General features: G+C 44.4%; 1 protein-coding gene across 2 annotated transcripts in view; it reads right to left on the bottom strand.

Annotated features, from left to right (window-relative positions):
• Positions 1-21,905, bottom strand: part of cttnbp2 (cortactin binding protein 2) — a 49,540-nt gene that overhangs the window by 17,820 nt on the left and 9,815 nt on the right. For both annotated transcript variants that reach the window (XM_018755963.2, XM_018755962.2), the window contains exons 3-4: positions 6,441-6,665; positions 2,148-3,591 (exon numbers count right to left, since the gene is read on the bottom strand). In XM_018755963.2, coding sequence (XP_018611479.2) covers positions 2,148-3,591; positions 6,441-6,665 — 1,669 coding nt within the window. The remainder of the gene's footprint in view (positions 1-2,147; positions 3,592-6,440; positions 6,666-21,905) is intronic.

Raw genomic sequence — 21,905 nt, 5'->3', positions numbered from 1 at the left:
CGTTACCTTTTTTGTATCTGAAAAGTCAGTTGACATATACTTCATCTTCATCTCACCGGAGCCTCGAAATCCACTTTAAGCAAACCTACCATGTTCTGAGTTTAGGAGCTCGAACTCTGCCCCATGAACAGTCCCATGCAACTGACCACATCCTACCTGGATTAAATCCCTTAAATCCAAGCTCAAGACCTACATATTTACAATTTTCTGCAAACAACACACCCAGGTAATTTCATTCGATATCAATAATGTTTTCACCTATTTATCAATCTCAAGTGCTGCTTTTTTCTTTCTCAGCATTTGTTTTAGTATTTTTTTCTAATGTCATTTTGCTGTCTTTTGTTGATATCTTACTGTTGTGACCTTTTACATTGCTATTTTTATTAATTTACTTTAGCATTTTTAATATTGTGCTGTATATATCTGTTTTTTTTTTTACTCTAACACTTCGAGAAGCTGCTACACAATATAAAATTTCTTATTATTGTGGGATACATTAAAAAGTTGTCAATTCCCAAAGTGCACTTTAAGTGAGAGACTCACAAAATCCAGAAAAACATGTTATGACAACCCAGTGGATACTGTCATTGCATTTTCAAGATTTCCTAATGCTATCAGGGACGTATTTTCATTACAAAAGCTGTGTGCGGGGAATATATCACCAATCAATTTTTTTCAGGTTTTTTTTTTCTTAGGGGCATAAATGCAATGTTTCAGAAGGAAAAGCAGGGGGATGAAAGGGTGGAGCTTGTATCTTCATGAACGCACTGAAGTTCGGATTACAGAGAGTCTGTACTGGCACAAGGGACAGCGTCACGCAGGGTCTTGTGTTGGAGCACATGCATAATAACATGTGGTTAGAATGAAAAGGGTGTTCAAGAGCACTGGCACAACATGCAGTGATGAGGCACAGGAGGACAGAGCAGCTTCTGGCATCAGCATCAGAGTGTGGCCGTTACTGAGAAAGCTTTGAACCCCAGTGGAAAGACCGGAGCTGGATGACAGATACTACGGGGTTCCCATTGAAGCAACACCAGGATGGACAAGACTCGACAAATTTTTTGTGTTTGGTTACCCACAGCACAGGTATATTTTACACCTGGCCAAATTTTGACCCTGCCTAATTCTGGAACATACCAGAAAGAGAAAATGAAATGCAATGTACACAGAAGGCCAGGAGCTCATCATAAAAACTTATCAGTCACAAGTTCACCAATTACATTTTCGTCTGCAATGCAATTTTAATCTGGAAATAAATTTCAAAGAGAACATATTTTAAATGGCTGAATAAAAATTTGAACAAACCACTAAAGGATAGATTACGCAGTACTACAAACAGCATTTCCTTTAAAGAATTCACCTAAAACAGGACGAGATAGGGAATATTTGCTTTGCTCTATTTTTGACGAACTTGGGTACTTTCTAGCAAGAAAAAAAATTTTTAAACAAAAATCACAAAATGTGTTCAGCATCAAATTTACTACTTTACCTTAATTGATTGTGATCCTGTCTGTAAGGCCCAAGCCTCACCTCAGCTTGGGGTGCACTATAGTGTTGTGTACAAGCTAGTTGAGCCAGAGTGCATAAAGCTAACTGAATTAAACTATACTGTCAGGCAGGCAATGAAATAAAAAAGTACCTGCCATTCTTTATATTAAAATATTTTTTACCCCTCTTCCCAAATGACAACGGGCCTCACAATGTGAAATGGCCCTGGCCTCATCCAAGTTCTCAGAGGACCTGTCCAGTTGGACAGGTATCAGAATCATTCAACCTGATGGACTGTGACAATTTAAACAAATTTAATCACCGGTCCCAGATAGTGGGACGGGCATCAATGTCGAGCCCTGGTCATACCTGCTGTTACCTGTGCGACAGAATGGGATTTGGTGGAAGCGGAAGAATATTGGATGTTCCCAAAGAGTGAGAAGGAAGGCAGTCTGCGTACAAAGAGGAGAGCTAACAAAGAGACAGGTTGCATTATATGTACCATCTTTTCCAGGGATAGTTTAACCACTTAATTTAACGCTTCAAACTTTTTGTGATTTTAAGCTCTTCTGTGATGCGACTGGCTGCACTAGAGGAGAGACAGAGAGACGGGCAGCACACCGGAGTGCACTGGGAGCAAGGGACATCAGTGCCGTTACCTGAGGCTGTTGCCAGGGGGCTGTCAGTGGGTCTACAGGATGAAGCACTAACAGGGTTTATGGACGGGCTACGGACAGCAACGGCGGTGGCAGGGGGACGCTCTGTGCATGCGGCCTGGTGCGGCCCCCGCGACTGGGGGGGGCAGGCACCCACCTGAGACGTGGTCAAGGCTGGGACAGAGCAGCCGCCCCCTGTGCCCCCCAGGTCAAGGGCAGGCTTGGGCGGGAGCTGGGGTGTGGTGGCTTTGGATGGCACCCCCAGCCCGGCAGCGGGGGATCTGCTGCCCTCGGTCATGACTTTGACAGGGGGGTGTGGGGGGGATGGGGTCTGCGAAAGGCCTGGTTTTTTGGGCGGTATCGGTGGCGGGTTCCCCCGGTCTATCCTGCCCACTGTGGGAGACTTGAGGCCAATCTGGGGGTGGCCAAGCCGGCCGGCAAAGGGCCCCCCCTCGGATGAGGAATGGGGGAGGCCGGGCCGCAAGGCCCCGGAGGCTGGTGGACTTGTGAAGCGGGACAGGACCTGGGTAACCGTGTGCCGCGCCTGCTGCTTGGCAGCAAAGCTGTCCCGACTTGTGGGGGACACATCCCTGGACGGGGGGCTTGGAGTGGCATTGCCGTTTTGGTCTTGCTCCGAAGAGGAGGGCTGGAACTTGTAGCGGGCAGCCTGGACTCGGGGGCTGACCCCAGCTGGCAGGGCAGTGGCAGCATTGGGTGAGTGTAAACTGTGCACTGACGAGGCTGGGATGAAACTGGGCTGGCCATCACCCACGGAGGGCCCGTTCTCAGTGTGTGGAAGACCACCAGCTCCCCGCTGTGCACTCTGGGACTTTGGCAGGCTCATTCCAGCATAGCCGACAATAGAGGGCTTGACGGGGATGGTGAGGGGTGCTTTCTTCACACCGTCTATGCTCGGATCCGTGGGAGTTGGGTCCGTTTGGCAGAAGGCTGGACGACAGCTCACGGGGTCTGTGCCCACAGCAACAGAGGAGGTGGCCTTAGGTTTGGCAGCTGCAGCAGGAAGGGCGGAACTGGCAGCATCTCGGTCCGACTGGAGCGACTCAACCTGCCGGCGCAGGCCCTCGCTCTCGGCCCTCAGGTCAGCGGAGCGCGCCTCCTCCCGGCCCAGCCTAACGCGCAGCTGCTCGCGCTCCGTGTCCAGCTCTGAGAGCTGCTTCTCCATCCTGGCCTCCATCTGCTGGCCCTTTTGGCGCTCAGCCGACAGCTCCTCCTGCAGCCGGGCGGAGGCCTTGGACTCCTCCTCGAGCCGTGCGGAGAGGTCGTCGAAGCGCTGGCTCTCCTCGAGCACACGGGCAGCCAGCTGCTTGCACTCCCGCACCAGCATCATGACCACGTGCTTGTTCTTCTCGCGCTCATCCTTCAGTTGCGCCGACAGCTTCCTGTGCTCCTGCTCCAGGCTCTGCAGCTGCAGCTTCTCCTGCTCCAGCTGAAAATTGGACAGACATCCAGTCAGTAAACATAAATATGCACAACATACAGACAGTAATCAACAAGCACTCAAATCTTTCAGCATTTTTAAAAAAAATTAGAAATACGGTAAATTACGGTAAATTACTCAAAGGGATAAAATAAGCGTACTATGGTGAAACGGCACTATAAGAGGTAGCGCTAATTGAGGTAGTACTATGCCGACGATAAGTGTCGGCGCATTTATAAAACACTCAGTCTAGTACCTTGTAAATGAGAATTTGCCTGAAAACAAATGAGGCTTCAATGCAGGAAAAAGCGATGAAACTTCAGGAGAAACTACAAGTCCAGATCTACTGTTTCATGCAAACGATTCAATTACGTTGACTTGTCAGCCAGAGGAAACTATATCTGGTTAGTGGAGCTATTGTTAGATTTGAGTTGGCAGCGATGGACCCAGTTTATCTGAGCTGTGCTGCTGTTGGACTGGTGTACACCCCCAATGATTTAATATGTCCTAAAAATAAGGCATAAATATAAACTGCTTTGCTCCTCTAAACACTGTATATGTTTGTGAATCTCCCACAGAGACTGCCTCTGTATACGTCCCTGTTTTTACTCAACAAGGAGGTATCATAGCTGAGCACCTATTACATACACACACAACTTCTTAATATGAAGGCATAATTTTGAAAATTTTTAATATAAAAATATAGAGCGTAGCCAAATGACGTAAGGCAAAGCTGCAAGAAATGGTCAGCTAATGAATCCTTCTGGTGGTTATTATTATTATTCACTTAATTTAATTTGAATGATTCAATCATAATAAGACAGTAGAATATGAATTATCAGTCAGATAAGATGAACTTGCTGAGGTCAGCCTGCAGCACATGTTGATCAAGAGGCTGCAATGTCAGCCATTTCCTGTGTGTCTGTGTTTTCAAGTGTGTGTGAGACCACACAAGTTGCTGCTGAGTTAGACAGCAGATGGAGACGCATTCTGAGTATGCGTACATCCGCGTGTCACGAGCGTCAACGGTGGTGATGGCGGGCTGACATTTCTCCCAGGTTGCCAGCTGTCCCTTTCGAGAAGCCACATTTGCACCTTAAAGTGTCCAGCTGGTCCGTCCCTCCAGTCACAAAAAAAGAGAACACTCTTTGTAGCATGGGCTGGACAGCAGTACCTCAAACCCTCCAGAGAAAAGATATGGAGATGTATGTAATCCTTCATCTCAAAACCTCCTTATGCCAACAACCCGGGTTGCTGTCAGGGGGGCACCTTCTTACCAAGTCCACAGAGGACTGCAAGTGGACATGTACGATGGTGCTAAATGGCTCAATAATTGAAACCCCCTTCGACCATTTGATGAATGTTTCATTATTTTTGCAGGGAACAATCTGTAACCAGGAAAACAAATTCACTGCTCAACGGCACTCAGCATCCTTCAACAACTTAATTACAAGGTAGGCACTCTATTACTTTGCGGAAAATTGGTTTTCCCGAAATGGTGCGTATCAATCTCGAGGACCAGCTTCCTTTGTATCAGTATTATTACAGTATAAGCAACAAGTGCAACGATGGAATACCGCTGGCAGGTCCATTGCCAAGACAACCATGTGTTTGGTAGCTCATCACCATAACAACCTTGACTGCCATTTCATTTTGCACAGCAAACATTTTCTGTGTCTTAAAAGATACGTTCGTGTGGAATTATCCAGACTCTGGGATGGATATGTGTCGAAACCTTGCTGCTCTATAAAGTCTGCACTGGTTTGGTGCAGCACTATGTCTTCAACTCATCTCTTCAGACATGTTGACATGCACGTGCCCAGAATGGTGGTGAATTCACCAAAACAAAATACACAAAGTTCTTCATGCAAAACATATCCAGGGAAGACAAACATGGAGTCCCAAGTCCCACCACTCAAGTGCACCAGTAGTTTGTAACATGTAACACCCCAAATGCTTGAAAAAAGGCCAGGGATGGTTCTGGCTGTAATATCGCCATGGGGCAGCTCTCCCCAGGCACAGGGGGCCTCCCTACAGTCACCTTCCCTGTTGGTGACTGATGCTCTGGGTGCTGGGTGACAACAGGTGCTTTGTAGAAGTGCAGAGTCCTGAAGATAGAAAAAAAAACAAGGTGCATCTTGCAAGTGAGTCAATCAAAACTGGCTAATCCGCAGCAGGTTGGCACCATGCCCTCGGCCGAGGTTCGCCGGCAGTGACACATCCTTTGAGTCACCCGCTGCAACCATATAGACCAAGCACTAGTGCTATCGGCTAACCATCCACAATGGAAGAAAAGGGCACCAATCAGAGCAACGTGCAGCATCATAAACAGCTTACGGGCATGCAGCATGCCGTTCCGAATCACAAGGCCCAATCGAGGGCATATCAGGCAGGGAAGCAACCGAGGATCCCAATGTGCCAGCATCTACAAATAGGAACTGTAAATCTACTGGCCAACCTAATAAACCGACAGTGTGACGAGACTCTTGATCTCACGAACAATGAACAACCAGACTTCTTATAATCCTAAAAAATGTGCCGAGAATCACTTCCTGAAATGAACAGCAGGATTTAGTGATGAAATGTGACACGTGAACTCAACCAGGACTTGGCTGCACAAGAGACCCTGACAAGGTGAGAACAGCGTGAATTATTACAGATGTCAGTTACTAATTGGGCGAATTCTGCAGGTAGATATTACCAGAGCCATTTGACACAAATGATCTGACCTGGGGTTAGAGCTGTGCGCTTTCAGCTTTGTGGGGAGGTCCCGCTATCGCTGGGGAACTGCATTAAAGCCAGGTGAAAGGTCACGGTTGGTGGTGAAGGTGGGGTGATTGGGGCGTGGGAAGCCATACCTTTTTCTGCCGGCTTTCTGCAGCCGCCAGCTGCGTGGACATCCTCTCCTGCATTTTCCGACAGTGTGCCATGACGGCCTCCAGGACAGACAGGGGGCTGGCACAGATGGCCTGGCGCTCCTTATCCCCAGTTCCGGCCTCGTAGTCACGCTGCAGGGCCAGGAAAGGGTCGGTCAGGTTGAAGCTGGCGTAGCGCTCCTGGATGAACACCTCTTTCCTGCGGGCCTGTGGAAGAAAAGGGGACACAAATGAGCTGTTCCGTCCCCCCTCCCTCCCGCCAGACATAGTGGAGATGGTTAATGCAGCAAATTAGCATCTGGTGTTGTGGGCCATGGCTCAGGGAAGCCATTCGCACGACACGCCCTCTGGCCTCTGCCCAAGCCTGGATTTGCAGTTCCACCGGGGTCCTGGGAAAGGCTTTGACCGCTATTCCAAGTACGGGCTTGTGATGTAACAAATGTGGCTTTCCCGGCTTGTCCGCCCGGCCTTCAGCGACACAGAGTCATTATTCTACACGCCACCCCTGATTCCGATTTAACACCGATGGGCCTGATAGGTTTTAATGCAGGGAGACATGGAATGTAATCTTCCTGTAATATGTGTCAGTTCCTAAAAAGCAAGGCGAAGTAAACAGTTTAAGAATGGCAGCCGTGCATAGCAGAGGTACAATTCCAACAAGGCGACATGGGTATGCTAGACTGTTCTGGATTAACAAGATGGGGGATTTTCAAATACCAAAGATCATAAGTGATATCGCTATGGGGCAGTCTGACAGATTCAGTAATACCCTCTAGCACTGCTGAATTATTTGACACCATTAAACATGTTAATAGAAAAATACGATCGTTGACATGACCTACATGCAGTTTACAGCCATCCACGTACTTGGTCTTTTTTTTCCAAAGCAACTTTCAATGATTCATGTATTTATACAGCTGGATAATTTTTACTGTATCAGTTGAAGGTAAGAATCCTGCTCATGGGTACTACAGCAGGAGATGGGACTTGAACACAAGTTCTTCAAGTCCAAAGGCAGCAGCTTTAATTACTACATCACCTGCTACCTCAAAAGCTGCTTGTCTTGCTGTAAACACAAACTGTCCGTGTAAACACACAATGACCCAACACCTTTCGCTCAACATTTCCATTATAAAATACCCACATATTTAATAACGAAAACCAAACATTTTGGAAACATTTTTGAAAAAGTACCAGTTTCAGCTACATTAAATACAAATACTGTACCGCCCCCATCCTTGCTAGCCGGGATAAACAGACGTGAAAAAAGTCGCGATGCGAAGGAAATTACTGCTGATCTACGGCACTAATAAATACAACGCAGCTGGCAGCCCTGCGCTGCGATTCAGGGTGAATAAACAGCCTTGTGCACGCGGTGCTTCGCCAAAGAAGGAAAAGATCAATGCGTCTGCGCACACATAACAGACTCTCTGTCTGCTGAGCAACATTCCACTGGCTGTCAGGAGTTCCGGGGCGTCTGAGCTGGTTACAGCGGTGCGGGGCCACCCGTGAGCCTGCGTTGATATATGACCCCATAATGTAACAGGAAGAGAGATGGAGGCATTTCTTCAGCAAGCGGTCAGCCCCTTATTGTCCCAACGGCGAGAAGGCCATCACTGTGTGATAAAGACACAGCGCTGTGAAAAGTGGACATCTGCACTTTCCTCAGGGCTCCATCCAGAGCCTGTCATCATGACTGTTATTGTTATTAATACATTCCTTAGCTGACACTTCTATCCAGTTACTAATGGTACTTGAATCATTTATACCACTGGGTATTCTTATGGTATCAATTCAGAAATGTTATTTTGATGATGGGTACTGCGGCAGTGACTGGGAGTGGCATTGTTATGATACCTTACATTTTCATTATTTGTATAACAAATGTATATTGCAAATATTACAAATAAATATTTTGGTTTTTTAGTATTTATTTACAAGGAAATGAGAGATAATAAATAATGTTCTACCCATTTACGTAGTACCATATTCTTACACTCCTAAGCTTGTTGTGGGAAGCACTTTTCTCTACTCTTGAAAAAAACACACGCCAAATGAATTAAGGTAAATGTACTGTATCAAATCAGGGTAAATGATCAAAAGTTATACTGCAGTTTGTATTAAAAAAAGGCAAAGCAGGGCTTTAACTAATAACCTTTACCTGATAAGTCAATGACATTAACAACTAGACAACTCGCCACTATTTAACAAGCAAAAATTTTGATCCCCCCCCTCCCTTCCTGCAAGTTTCAAAGGCGTGTTTGTTGTCCTATAAAATAACTTAACATATAATTAATGGAAGGCCATCACCTTCCATTTGGCTTAAAACTTTGAGGGTTGTAGCTCGCAAACTGTTTAGCCCCAAAACATCTAAAGAAGCTACAGGAATACCACTGAGTGTCTGCATGACACCAGCGATTCACATGGGTGAAAACCAGGCCACAGAGGAGCACAGATGTCACTGTTCAGATGAGAGTGAAGAGGTGGGGTATGTGGGGAATTGAAGGCATACGTTCTTTTTTGTTAACCCCTTTCCTATGTAAAATATCTGAAAATGCTTCTCTAACGTCAAAACATTTTGAAACACAAAATGTCGCTAAAAATCTTTGCTTGCCTCTTAAAATTCTAGAAAAACCAGCAAAACTGAGTTTTAATGATACTGCATTCTTGACACTTCCCAATATCCTGATCAGCCTGCATATTGATTGTGTAAAGGAAGCCATCTGTACTTCCCACAATGTGATTGATTCACCCCGACTGCCAGAATGATGGGCAGCAGCCGACTCTGAACACACTGCGCTACGGAGGACAAACTTGGAATCGAACAAACGAGAAACAGAGTAAGCCGTGAAATACTGGCAATGATTAACAGTACTAGTAGTAAATAAACAATGAAGCATTTCAGTGATGAGTTGGAGCTCTGTGTTTCCATGGCAACCCCCTCCTCACAGTGGCAATAAAAGCAGGGGGCTGCAGTGATGCTGAGGTGGGAACAGATCTCCTGAAAGGTGGCGGCAACTGCTTCTGGGGTTCTCAAAGCTGAGGGGTCTTCAGACACATCTAAACAGCATTTTCAACATTCGCAGCAGCTTTTCTTCAAGCTGTACTCTTCCAAGGGTGCTTCTGCTCTCAGAGCTGCGATGTTCTGGTAGGGAGAACGACCATGCGTCCACAGGGATGGGCGGCCCCGGTGTACCACTGCCTGTGGGACCCAGCAAACAGGCAAAAAAGCACCACGTGATCCCATACGACACTTCCCACAGGAGAAGCGTCACCACTAATGTGCAACACAGCATCCGGGCGGCAGCTTTTGTCCATAGCTGTAGAGTGGAAGACATGTTCAAAACCCATTGTCCACAATACTGCAACCTTACTGGTTTCTCATCCCCCCCGGCTTCTCTTCAGGCCCCATGACAGAATTCACCACCTTACCCTTCCCTTCCACCAGGCTACCAAAGCTGGTCTGAGGGTTTTGGCACCCCCTTGACTTTGATCTCCTAATTAATGAAGCTAAATGTGTTTACATGCTGTATATGACAAAATTTTACATATTAGATACATAGATCACGAAGAAACAAAAATAAAATTTTAATTTACAAATACATTTGTATGCACTAATTTACAGTAATGTTAATACATGGATACATTGTATATGCAGAAGAAAAATTTGTATTTTAATTACTGAAAATAAACATTTTCAAGACTCAATTTATTAACGAAACAAATAGATATAAACTATTTGCTGTGTAGACGGACAGTTCATTTCATAGAAAATGTAACCTAGAAAGCCGCAATGTTTCAAAGACACAGGGCGGTGACGCCCGATACAGTGTTTTATGTAAACATAGGAGATGGAAGATCTGATTTTCCTAATAAAATGTTTTTGTTATTAAGATTTTTAAATATTTTTCCAGGATTTTTTTCCCTTCAATTTTTGCAATAAAATTTGGCACCCTCAAATGTCAGTGGCATCACGTGATTGGCTATACTCGTGTAAAAGAGCACTATAAAGAGCATAATAAAAAAGCCCTGTCTTCCACTACAAACTGCTGGACAGTAAACTACCATGTTAGTGTCCAGCCTCCAATATCACGTGGTCTTGTGGGAGCATATAGGTGCATCGTCTCTATCCAAAAGGAGGTATGCCTACAGGGATGCTACTGTGTTCTTACGGAGCGAGGACCCTGAAATGACCACACTCCGGTAGTGGAGGTACCCAGCCAGGGGATGTCAATTATTTACCAGAATCATGTACCGGAGCCTTATGATTAGATTCAGGCTTTTCAGGAATGAGCTGTTCGAGTAAGGAAGTTCAATGGAGACTGCCAGATTGCGTAGAGGAGGGAGAGAGAGCGGGGGCGAGGAATGGAGAGAGAAAGAGAGAGAGACAGACTGAGGGGAAGATGGGAAGCTGGAGAAGATCAGAAAGACAGAATGAGAAAGAAAGAAAGTGAGAAAGAGACAGAAGGGAATATTAAAAAAGGCGTGATAACGAGTACCGCAGCCACACTGCTGGGAGCTCAAGGAAAGGGCCCGGAATATTGTTTAAGGACAGATTACTTCTGTATATATGGCTGGGGCAAAATCTGACACGTCATCTGGCAGAACGTCAGTCACCACTACAAATATAACGGCTCAGTCACAGTTACTGAACATCAAGAGGAGCCAAGATGATGGGTATTACAGGAACTGAGCTAGAGATGGCAGAGCCACACAAGAGCCTTGCACTAGAAACTGCGCTTGCGTTCAGTGAACTCAGCATCACTCAGTAACTACTTCAAATATGGATTAAGTGAATTACTCCTTCATTTACACTAATTGTTAATTAGGTCTTTACTAATTGCAGGTATGTGACTAAAGATCTTTAAATATCTTTATTATTTTATATTTAAAGAATGACCAATACAGGCAGCCAAAATATTACTTAGAAATCCCACCCTTTCGTATCACAAAATATAGATTTTTTTTTCCCCCCTCCATGTTCTTCTTTCTGATACCCTGTGCAAAGCACTAGAAGTGGAGACTTCTGGAAGCAGCACTTACAGCTCAGGTTCAAGAAGGTTGCCTTGGTGCACAGCTCCGAGTAGCATTGCAGTACTGAGGTGGAACCTCTATGGAGAGTATGGCGGGAAGCAGTCGAGAGCCACTCAGAGGCGGTTAAGGGACTAATAAGAGGAAAAGCAAGAGGCATGGCATCCTGGTCTTGGTGCAGGAATGCTGCTTCTTGTCCTTTCAGTTAACGACTCGGCGGTACTTCCGGTGTAAATCGGTCCTGGGGGTATGGTTAGCGATGGCGCCAGGCAGATTTATGGCCCAGTATCGGGTACTCTATTATACGGTCCAGACGGTGGCAGTGCTGTGAAATCAATCCTTCCACCCCCCCGTCCACCCAACCCCATTGCTCCATTATACTCCAAAAGGCCAAGCAAACAATTAGCTGATATTAGTGTTACAGGAGCATAATGCGCTGGCAGGATGAAACCCGGCAACTTGTCCGTCAGTGCCCTTTAGACGTGAGCACACCTGGGGGTGAAGGAATACCGTGGAGCCGGTGGCAAAAGACCTATGAAGGACCCCTATTTGACTGGTTCACAGTGGTCAGTGTGCCTATGGGGCTCAGTGGGGGATGCCTGCTCTGCACAAAGAGTCCTTTAACCAACTCGATTCAGCGCACTTTTTGTAAGCCACACTTTCTTTACACCCCCTACCTCCCTCCTACTCCAAAACTTTTTTTCCCCAGCATTTACAGTAATTTCTTTTTGTTCATGACGACACATTTTGTTATGTAAGTAAATGGAGTGCGATTCTCTCCATCTTGCATATGATTTCAGTAAAAATAATCACAGTGACAGTCGTGATTTTCATCCTGGTGCTGTACCGTAGTACATATATAAATCACTCACGAATCATAGTCCTGGCAATTTTTGTAAATATACAAACTGTCACACTTATTGGCTTTTGGTACAGTTAACAGGAAGTGATGAGCAAGCCATTTTATAAAACTGATCCAATTATTTTGGTTGCAAAATAAAATTATTTAATGAAACTCCAATGAAGAGTCTCAATATGAAGGCATATGGAGGAATATATCAATTTCCATCTCCAAATGTGAATCCTGTATTTGATAATGCATTTTTATTCCATAAGCATCTTGAGCTAACACGGTAGTAATAAAGGAAACACCATCAACAAAGCCTTCTCACCTGCACACTCAGTGTTAGTAGGGTACCAGCCACACTAGGAAAGCAGCTCTGTGGAACTTATAACAAAACTCAATCTATAATATTAATGATCTCTGCAGGATGTCCTAAATGTTTATGCCAATGGCCTACATTTCAGATATTCTAGAAAAATGCACAAGAGCAGAAAGATGACTTGAATATGGGACACTTGGTTGGCATGGTGGTGCAGGGGCTGGAGGGAACAGAGCTGTCCTCTCCCAGCTGGTGCTCTCCACTAGAGGAATGCAGGATGAGGAAGGGGTTGCTGGCTTGTTGTTAGGGGCATATATAGGACACCAGGAGACAAGGTGCTGGAGTTTGAAGAAGAGAGCAGGTACACGGCTGCTGAGCTCCAAACTGCCCGGAGCAACCATTTGATCGGTCCTCGCACTGCTGCTGGTTCATTAGCTACTCATCACCCACAAACCCATCTTGCCGGAAAGGACAACTAAGAAGAAGTCGTCCCAAGCAGTCTTGGGCTCTTGCTTTATTTTGAACAGATTCAGATTTGCATTTATTCATTTAGCAGTCGCTTTTTTCCAAAATGATGTACAACTCAAAATATCCAGAAATACACTGTTTCTCCTTTTCACCCATTATAATATAGAGCATCTTAGTTCCTTTACTGTTGTCCAAAAACAGAATCCAAACACTAACCAACATGTATGTTTCTGTCAATATTTTGCCACATGTGCCTGGGATAGGCACCTCATGACAACAAATGGATATTCAACTTTTTAATAAATAATAATAATAAAAATACAACTAAATGTGCAACATAAAATAAGCAAAATTACAATTCTAATGATATGCCTTTGTAAGTTCAGTGTTGATACAGTATACTGATACAATATAAGGTTTAATAAACACATACATAAAATGAATAAAGTCTGGGTGTTGTGTCTGACTTTGAATGTCAGAGTTTAGAAATTAATTGATAAATTTTAAATTTTTTAATAGCATGACCGTTTCTGTGGTTGACCACAGAAATGGTAAGGAAAAAAAGTTGCTGCCCCTCCAATCTATGAGGAGATATAAAAGGTGGTATCATAGTAACCCTGTGGAGTGTGCTGGGAGAAGGGGACCGTGGCACCAAAGACAGACCTGTCACCGCCAGCCTCAGCCTCAGATCCTGAATAAATTCCTTGGCCGAGGCTTGTGAAGACCTGACCCATGTCGTCCTCACCAGGAGACCTCTTGAAGTGAAACATGGTGCTCCCATAAGAGGATGCAGAAAGGTTACGGGAAGGACACTAACTGGAAACTGAGGGTGCCCATCTGCTCCGGACCCACTGTTGCTGCTATTATCACACAACACACTGACACATCAGAACAATGGACCCAGCTCTAGTTTGTTGACATTTGATATACATGAAAAGAAAGAGAGATTTACCCATCAGGACACAGTCGTCCACAGACAGAGCGCAGGTGTTTCAGATTCTGCTGACCATGGCTGGAGATGACAAGGCTCCTCCTCATACAAACTACTCATATGAGCTATGCATAGAGAAGAGCATAATTTTACTCCCAAACATTAAGTGTCAATGGATTTACGGCACGAGTCATTTCACTATCTGACCATTCGTCACAGCAGGGGCCCCACAATGACATCACATCCCTTTTACAACCTCTTCTGTCAGAACAGGCCAGTACGTTGCTTGGCAACACCTTTTCCCATCTTATACATCATATATGAGCATCAAAAAAGCCAGCTGAATATGCAACATGCCTACATTTCCGTGACTCCCGGTGTGACTGTCAAAACGCTGCAACGTGCTCCCGATTTCTCCGGCGCTAGCTAAAGCAAACACTTGTCCCAGAAACAGAATGTGGGATGCTGTTTTACTGAAGGATCAATAAACACACCTGATATCACCTGATATACCCTGGTTCGGACTGTGTGTTGTGGGGGAGGGATGGGGATAGTAGGTTGCAACACAGACATGAACCTTATTACTCATAACAGCATAAGTTATTTAATATACACAAAAGTTCTCACTGACCTCAGAAAACACCTTAGAATGTCTTAAAACCTGAAAAGCCTTTACACTCAAGAACAGGGTAGAAGAGCAAATACCACAAGGGACCAAAAATGCCCCGAGTGAAGGATAAACCCCACACAGTGCACAGAAGGACAACGTAATTTATTGTTGTTGTTCTCAGTACAGGATTGCTGTTCCCAAGCAAATTGGTAGAGGTAACTATCCAACTGAGCTGAAAGAGACAAGAAAGGTCTCAGCAGCTCATTACAAACTGAATGGCTGAAAATTGTCAGTTTGAGTCCCTGCATTCACAAATCCTGCAGATGGCAATAATCATCTTCAATGACTATAATGATAACGTGGACTTACACGTGTACAAACAATTCTCCCAAACAGGCCTCAACAGAGAGGGGAAAACAGCACCTGGGATAGTTGTGAGAAGCAGAATGCACGTACAGACAGCCTTTGCCCATCCCCACACCATGGAAAACGATGCAGACACAGGTCTCCCACCAAGACTGTGCCGGAGCACCTGACCGTTAAGGACAGCTATGGCCCCTGATCTAACCAAAGAGATCAGTGAGCACACTGGGACAAAGCTGTCATGCAAATGAGTCAAAGTCAGGCGCAGATTCAGATTAAAAATCAACCAAAATCTCCAACTGCTTGTCCCGAGCAGTATCACAACAAGGCAGAGCCTTACCCGGCAACACAGGGCGCAAGGCCAAAGGTGAAAACCCTGGACCGGACACCAGTCTGCCACAAGGCACCCCAAGCAGGGCTTGAACCACAGACCTGCCCCAGAGCAGGCACTGGCTAAACCCCCTGCGCCACCACTTTAACAGTTCTCAGCTGAATGTGAATGCATTTTGTTTAAATGGTAGACCATATAAATTTGAGGCGCATTTTTAAATTATCTGTTTAAAACCATGCCACTGGTATTAAATTTTGCTCTGGTGTCCTTCAGTAGGTATGTATTTGACTATGGAATAGCCTGCAGAACCTGTAAATTCTTCCACATTGCCTTGAGTTCAGGAATATTCCATTAAAAATATATATATATATATATATATATATATATATATATATTTCTGTAAAAATTAAACTATTTCTTCTCTTAATTTTTTTGGCTCCAATTACTGATTTTGTGATAACTGAAATTCTTCAGCACTTTGCCCAATTTTACACAATAAAAAAAATTACTGTATTAACTCAGAGTAGGCACACTCCACCTTCAGTGCCACAGACTAAAATATTTTCTATTTTATGAAAGTTGCATAAATAATCTGGAAAATGATTTTCACACTATATATAAACTTAAAATAAGGTTTTTAGCCAGTCATTTCTGGTGTGACAGAACAAGCACCCGTAAAGCGGCTAAAAACGGCAAATGTGTCATTTTGTTATAATCCTCTCAATAAGACATGACATGGTATTTGTAGCAGCTACTAATAGTCTAGATCAGTGCCGTTTGTTCATTTTGAATAGGACGAGGCAATAAAGAGTCATTTTTAAGACTTTTGCAATCATCTGTTCTGCTGGAGGCGGTGCGTGACGCAGATATAATGTATATGTTCTGTACTGCTAATGCATGTTCCCCGTCACTATATAAACACAGCTGTGAAAACTGGGTTGCTGTCCACCCTTCGGCTTGACGGATGGGTTTATTATCCTGGACGGCGATGTGGAGGGATCCTCCAGTAGGGCTCTCTGTTGACTTTGCCCTCGCACGTCGCCTTCCCATTGGCTCTTGTGACTTTACTTAAGGCAGTGATAGAAAGCAGCCTACCTGACTCATTCCCTCCTCTGGGCCCGGGGCCCAGACCCAGCACACAGGCAAAGCCAATCGGGCCCCTGACACACGCTCCAAAGCCCTTCAAGAAACCGTTGACCTCATGTGTGGTCATACAGGGACAACAGAAAAAGATATGCGTTGATATCCTCCTGTAGTTTCATTTTAGGATGACATGGCCAGCAACAAGCTAGAAAAAGGCCATTGACTAAGCTCTGGAATGTGCGCACAAGCTGTGAAATAAAATACACACGTCCATTAACAGATATAGGGTTGACACCGCGTGAGAGCTGTTTATGAGTACTGTTCTATAGCCCCTGCAGGGATCCTGAGTGTGGGATACAGTGTAGGAAATGGGTGCTGTAATGTGTCCGGCGTGGCCTTCTCCAGCAACTGCTGGAAAAAGTCATGCCGGACACATTGCAGCACGCATGTGCTTCTTTCCCTCTCTTTCCTCTCAATACACAAAATTGCTAGAGCAGGATAGTGGTTTTGCAAAGGCTTTGTTGGTGTTCAATGAATGTGTAGCTAAACAGGATGAGGAATAAAAGCACTTAACTACAGTCTAAGGAATGCAGCTGAACTGATTTGCAGAAGTATGAATGATTGACATTTACATATTTATTTGGTTTGACACCAAGTAGTGATCATTTGACAGTTCTGCCCCTTGCTTCACATTTACATTCATTTAGCAGAAGCTTTTTTCCAAAGCAACTTACAATGAATTCTATGCAGTGTTATCAGCCCACACACCTTGTTCACCAAGGTGACTTACACTGCTAGATACACTACTTACACTGAGTCACTCATCCATACATCAGTGGAACACTCTCTCTGTCACTCACACTCTATGGGTGAACCTAAATGGCATGTCTTTGGAGTGTGGGAGGAAACCAGAGCACCCAAAGGAACCCCATGCAGACACAGGGAGAACATGCAAACTCTATACAGACTCAGCAGGGATCAAACCCCTGTCCTCTTGCATTACCCAGGTACTGTGAGACAGCAGCACTACTCGCTGTGCCACCATGCATCCAGAACAACCTGAAGTCGGGTGACACGACCACAAAGTCAATCATGAACTTTTGGCACCACTTATGAGTCTCTGTGTGCTCAATCATGGAGAAAGCACAAATTACCCAGAAGGCCACTGACATTATACTGCTCGAATTCAAGCGCAGTTTCTCCATCTTTCCAGGCATGTCCATCTTTCACAACATGGATGTTAAAGTTAGCGAGTGTCTCCATTTCCACCCGGGGCCATTTGTGAGGAGGAACTGCAGCGTAGAAGAGCACCCCAGCACAGAAGTCTGAGGGCAGCTGACCTAGGACTGGGAATGTCACCTGTACAAAAGTGAAGTCCGACATTCACTGGTTTATGGAGTCCAGGGTTAGAAAAACAGCCAAAAAAAAAAAAAAAAACCAAAACGCCCCACAGGGAAACTAATGAAATACCACCATGGAACTAGGAAGACAGGGAGAGCAGTGTCAATAAATCCAAACTAATAAAGAGCCAGCCTGGAGTGTTGCTCCTTTGTTATTCAATCATCAATGTAACACAAACACACGTTTAATGAACACACATTCTTAGCGCAGACCTTTTATAGTAAATCTTTTACTCACTTTTAGCAGGGACAGTTGTCCTAGTGATAATCATTTTATTGCCTTTTTTTTTTTTTAAATAAACTGTTGGTTATTTAAAGTACTCCACTGATACGACAGTGGCAGCATCATAGTGATTTGAGTGTTTGATGTTACTACACTCTGGAGTGTTAATGTGACCTGTTCTTAAAGCAACATTTAAATATGTGTGATTACTGCCAAGGGGGTGCGGCGGTGCAGTGGGTTGGACCGGGTCCTGCTCTCCAGTGGGTCTGCGGTTCGAGTCCCGCTTGGGGTGCCTTGTGGCGGACTGACGTCCCATCCTAGGTGTGTCCCCTCCCCCTCCAGCCTTACGCCCTGTGTTGCCGGGTAGGCTCCGGTTCCCTGCGACCCCATATAGGACAAGTGGTTCTGAAAGTGTGTGTGTGTGTGTGTGTGTGTGTGGGAAAAAAAAAAAAAAAAAAGGTATTAAAACTAGGCTTCTTCTTCGTTCAGCATTGCTGCCTACAGTTTTTGCCTCTTACTTTCAAAATGTAACTTTTAAGCAGTTAAAAATACAGAGGTAACACACAATTTTGCCAGCACATGTGTCGAGGAAAAATTGCAGCCCTTCTGCAATCCAGAGACAATCAGCTCACTCAGGATTGGTCAACAGCACTGTTCAATCAGAACTGTTTCATTCTGGCAGTTTTTCCTGTACACTCTTGGTGTGATCCCTACAGTGGGCCAACTGCTATTAGCTCCATGCCACCCCTCTGAGGGGCCATGAGATAGAGATGGAGAAGCTGCTTCCAGTGATCACTGAGGCTGTAGACCGCACTGCGTTTAAGAGTCCCTTCTCTTCCCCACAAAAAAACCTGCACATACCACAATCACATGGGACTAATGGATAAAAACAATAAGTAAATGGAATAAAAATACAAGCCATTTCAGTTTGGTAAAAATTTGTTTAGGGGAGCTAACATTAAAGAAAGACACTAAGCTAACTCACAGTTGATCATCTTCACTAGTGGGTTCTTCTAGCAAAAACCAGCAGTTCATATCTGCTTTTTGGAGGTAAAGCATTCAATTACATCAATGAACGTGTTCACATTTTGTGATTTTACAGCCAGTTACTGCTTGATAGGACTTTGGAACTGTATTATCCATTTCCTGAAAAAGAAAAACATCATAAAGAGGCAGAGCACCGCTGAGCTGTACTTGAAGCATCTCCTGCAGCACCACCCCATACTCCATATGACAGCTCAGATCCGAAGGGTCACATATCACTACCTTTCTACAGCAGCAGCCTAAGCTGCTTTTACCTTACGGGTCTTGGTAAAATGGCAAATGAAGGAAGCTGACCATCAATAATATGCCTTCTTCTTGAACGATAACCCCAGTGATGTTCCATAGTCTCTCAGCATCCTATCATGCGAGTGGAGTGAGGAGGACACTTCTCCCCATAGCCTGGTTTCCACAGGACACACCTTAGACACCCAGATTGGGGGTAAGAAGAGGTTAACTGCCCTGAATCTCACTTCGTTGTACAAAAAGAAGAAAAACACATACATGCGCGCATACATGAGCATACACGCACAGGCATGCACACATGCACAGTAGCATGATTCTTCTCTACAAAGACCCATCTGTGCTGGAAGGGTTTACATGTACACAGAGGCCTTCCTTCATGATGTCACCCTGGTGGCAGCACTTGCCTTTATGCTATGCCGTTTGATTCACTGCACCCAGCAGAGCACACAAGAGCCATTGTGATCAGCTGTGGAAAATGCCTTGTTACAACCAGAAGCACAGCAAAAATGAAGGCTTTGTAAGAAAGGAATCTGATTCATGCTCATCTGCATGATAAGTGTATGAGGCGATACAAATGTCCTTATACAAAACCATGTGTACATCCCGAAAAGCCCCGGAAAGGCTCTCAGTAATAAATTCCAGAAGCGCACTGGAACAGAGGCAATAGACCTGAATATAGTCCAATAGATGAGCCATGCTGGGGGCAGCAGACAGCATAGTGGACAGACCTGCCCTCTAGGATCAGAACATCATAGGTTCAAATCTCACCTCTCTGTACTGCCCTTGAGCAAGGAACTTACCCTGAATTTCTCCAATCAGTCAATCAATAAACACCTTAGCTGAATAAAAGGGTAAATCACTAAGTTGCTTTGGAGAAAAGCAAAGCATCAGTTAAAAAGGTGTATTCAGAAGGTCCAGGACAGGTGGTTTGCAAGGTGTGTTAGTGATTATTCTAGAAGGCTCAGTCAGCCCACAACTGCAGAGCACAATGGGAATTCACAAAGGCTGAAGAGCTCTGTTCAGCACCCTCCCACTGTCCTCCACATTTATTTAAATCACACCTGATGTGGTGGGCAGGTGCAACCTTACATTCTGTAACAAAAGAAATACCCACAAAAACTTCCCTCAAGGAGGAGACCAAAAAAAAAAAAAAAAAAAGAATCCAGAAGGTTTTAGGTTCACTTTAAAGGTGGAGAACAGTTACTACGCTGTTGTACAAAACACCAAAATCTATAAATACCTACATTTGTCAATAGAGTACAAAGTGTACAAATATGCTGTAGGCTATGTACACTTCTTCCGACAAGGAAGATCAGCTGGAGCAATAGATACTGTAGTGTCATAGGCAAGGCTTTGCAGTCAAAAGGGTTGGGTTCAAATCCCTTCTCCTGCTGCAATACCCTTGAGCAAAGGACTTACTGTGAATCAATATAGTAAAAATTACAAAGATATACAAATGGGTAAATAGTAAATAGAAGCCACAGGCATCAACTAAATAATGGTTATTATTTACAACAAATACTACAAAAGTTGTGTTATATGCCAAACAACTTCAGTCCTTTATGCGTGTTTTAAAAAAAAAAAAAAAAAAAAAGAAAAAAAACAAAACATCATCCACATCAATGGTGATCTGTTAGTGTCTTTCATAATTACTTAATTCAGTCAAGCATCTACTGTCAGCAGTCTACAGGCATCACCGATAAAAAAAAATAAATGAAATGGGAAATTACCCTGTTATTCTGTCTGTAATTTGTACCACAGCCAGGAGGACACAAGAACCACATCCACATTTATTCACTTAGCAGACACTTTTGTCCAAAGCAACTTACAACAGATACTACGTAGTATTACTAGCCCACACACCTTATTCACCAAGGTGACCACATTGCTAGATACACTACTTACAAAGAGTTACTCATCCATGCATCAGTGAAACACACTCACACACTATGGGGGAAGCTGAACAGCATGTCTTTGGGCTACAGGAGGAAACCCACACAGACACAGGGAAAACATGCAAACTCCACACAGACCAAGCAGGGATCGAACCTACGTTCTCTCGCACCACCCAGGCACCATGAGACAGCAGCACTACTCACTGTGCCACCATGCCACCCACCTGCTAAACATCACTTATATACAGACTCTCCAAGCACTCTAATCCAATCACTGGACAGCAGATCTTCACAACAGAACTTCAAAGATAAGTGTTCTACCGATCATTTTGTATCTTTTTACACTAAAACACCATATAATATGAGTATCTACCAATGTTTTTTGCTTACCATAACCAACAGGCTGGCCTTCCTGAAGAACCTGCGCATGTGTGTTTTATGGTATTTCTGAGAACAAGCACATGAGCAAAATGTCCACACTCCTGTATGGTGGTCTGGGACATGACCCAAGTGTTCTTCCTTTAAATCGATAGGGTTTAAGACTTCCTGCAGCTTTCATAACTGCAGCAAACACAGCGATATCTCTTTAGTGTATCACAGTAAAGACAGTCTACATGCAAATTTTCTCCCACAAAGCAGGATGATGACTCATAAGGTTGCAT

This window comes from Scleropages formosus, chromosome 24, assembly GCF_900964775.1.
Source record: "Scleropages formosus chromosome 24, fSclFor1.1, whole genome shotgun sequence".
Classification (NCBI taxonomy): Eukaryota; Metazoa; Chordata; class Actinopteri; order Osteoglossiformes; family Osteoglossidae; genus Scleropages; species Scleropages formosus.
Note: the sequence above shows the minus strand (reverse complement) of the source record. Positions and strands in the feature narration are given on the sequence as shown.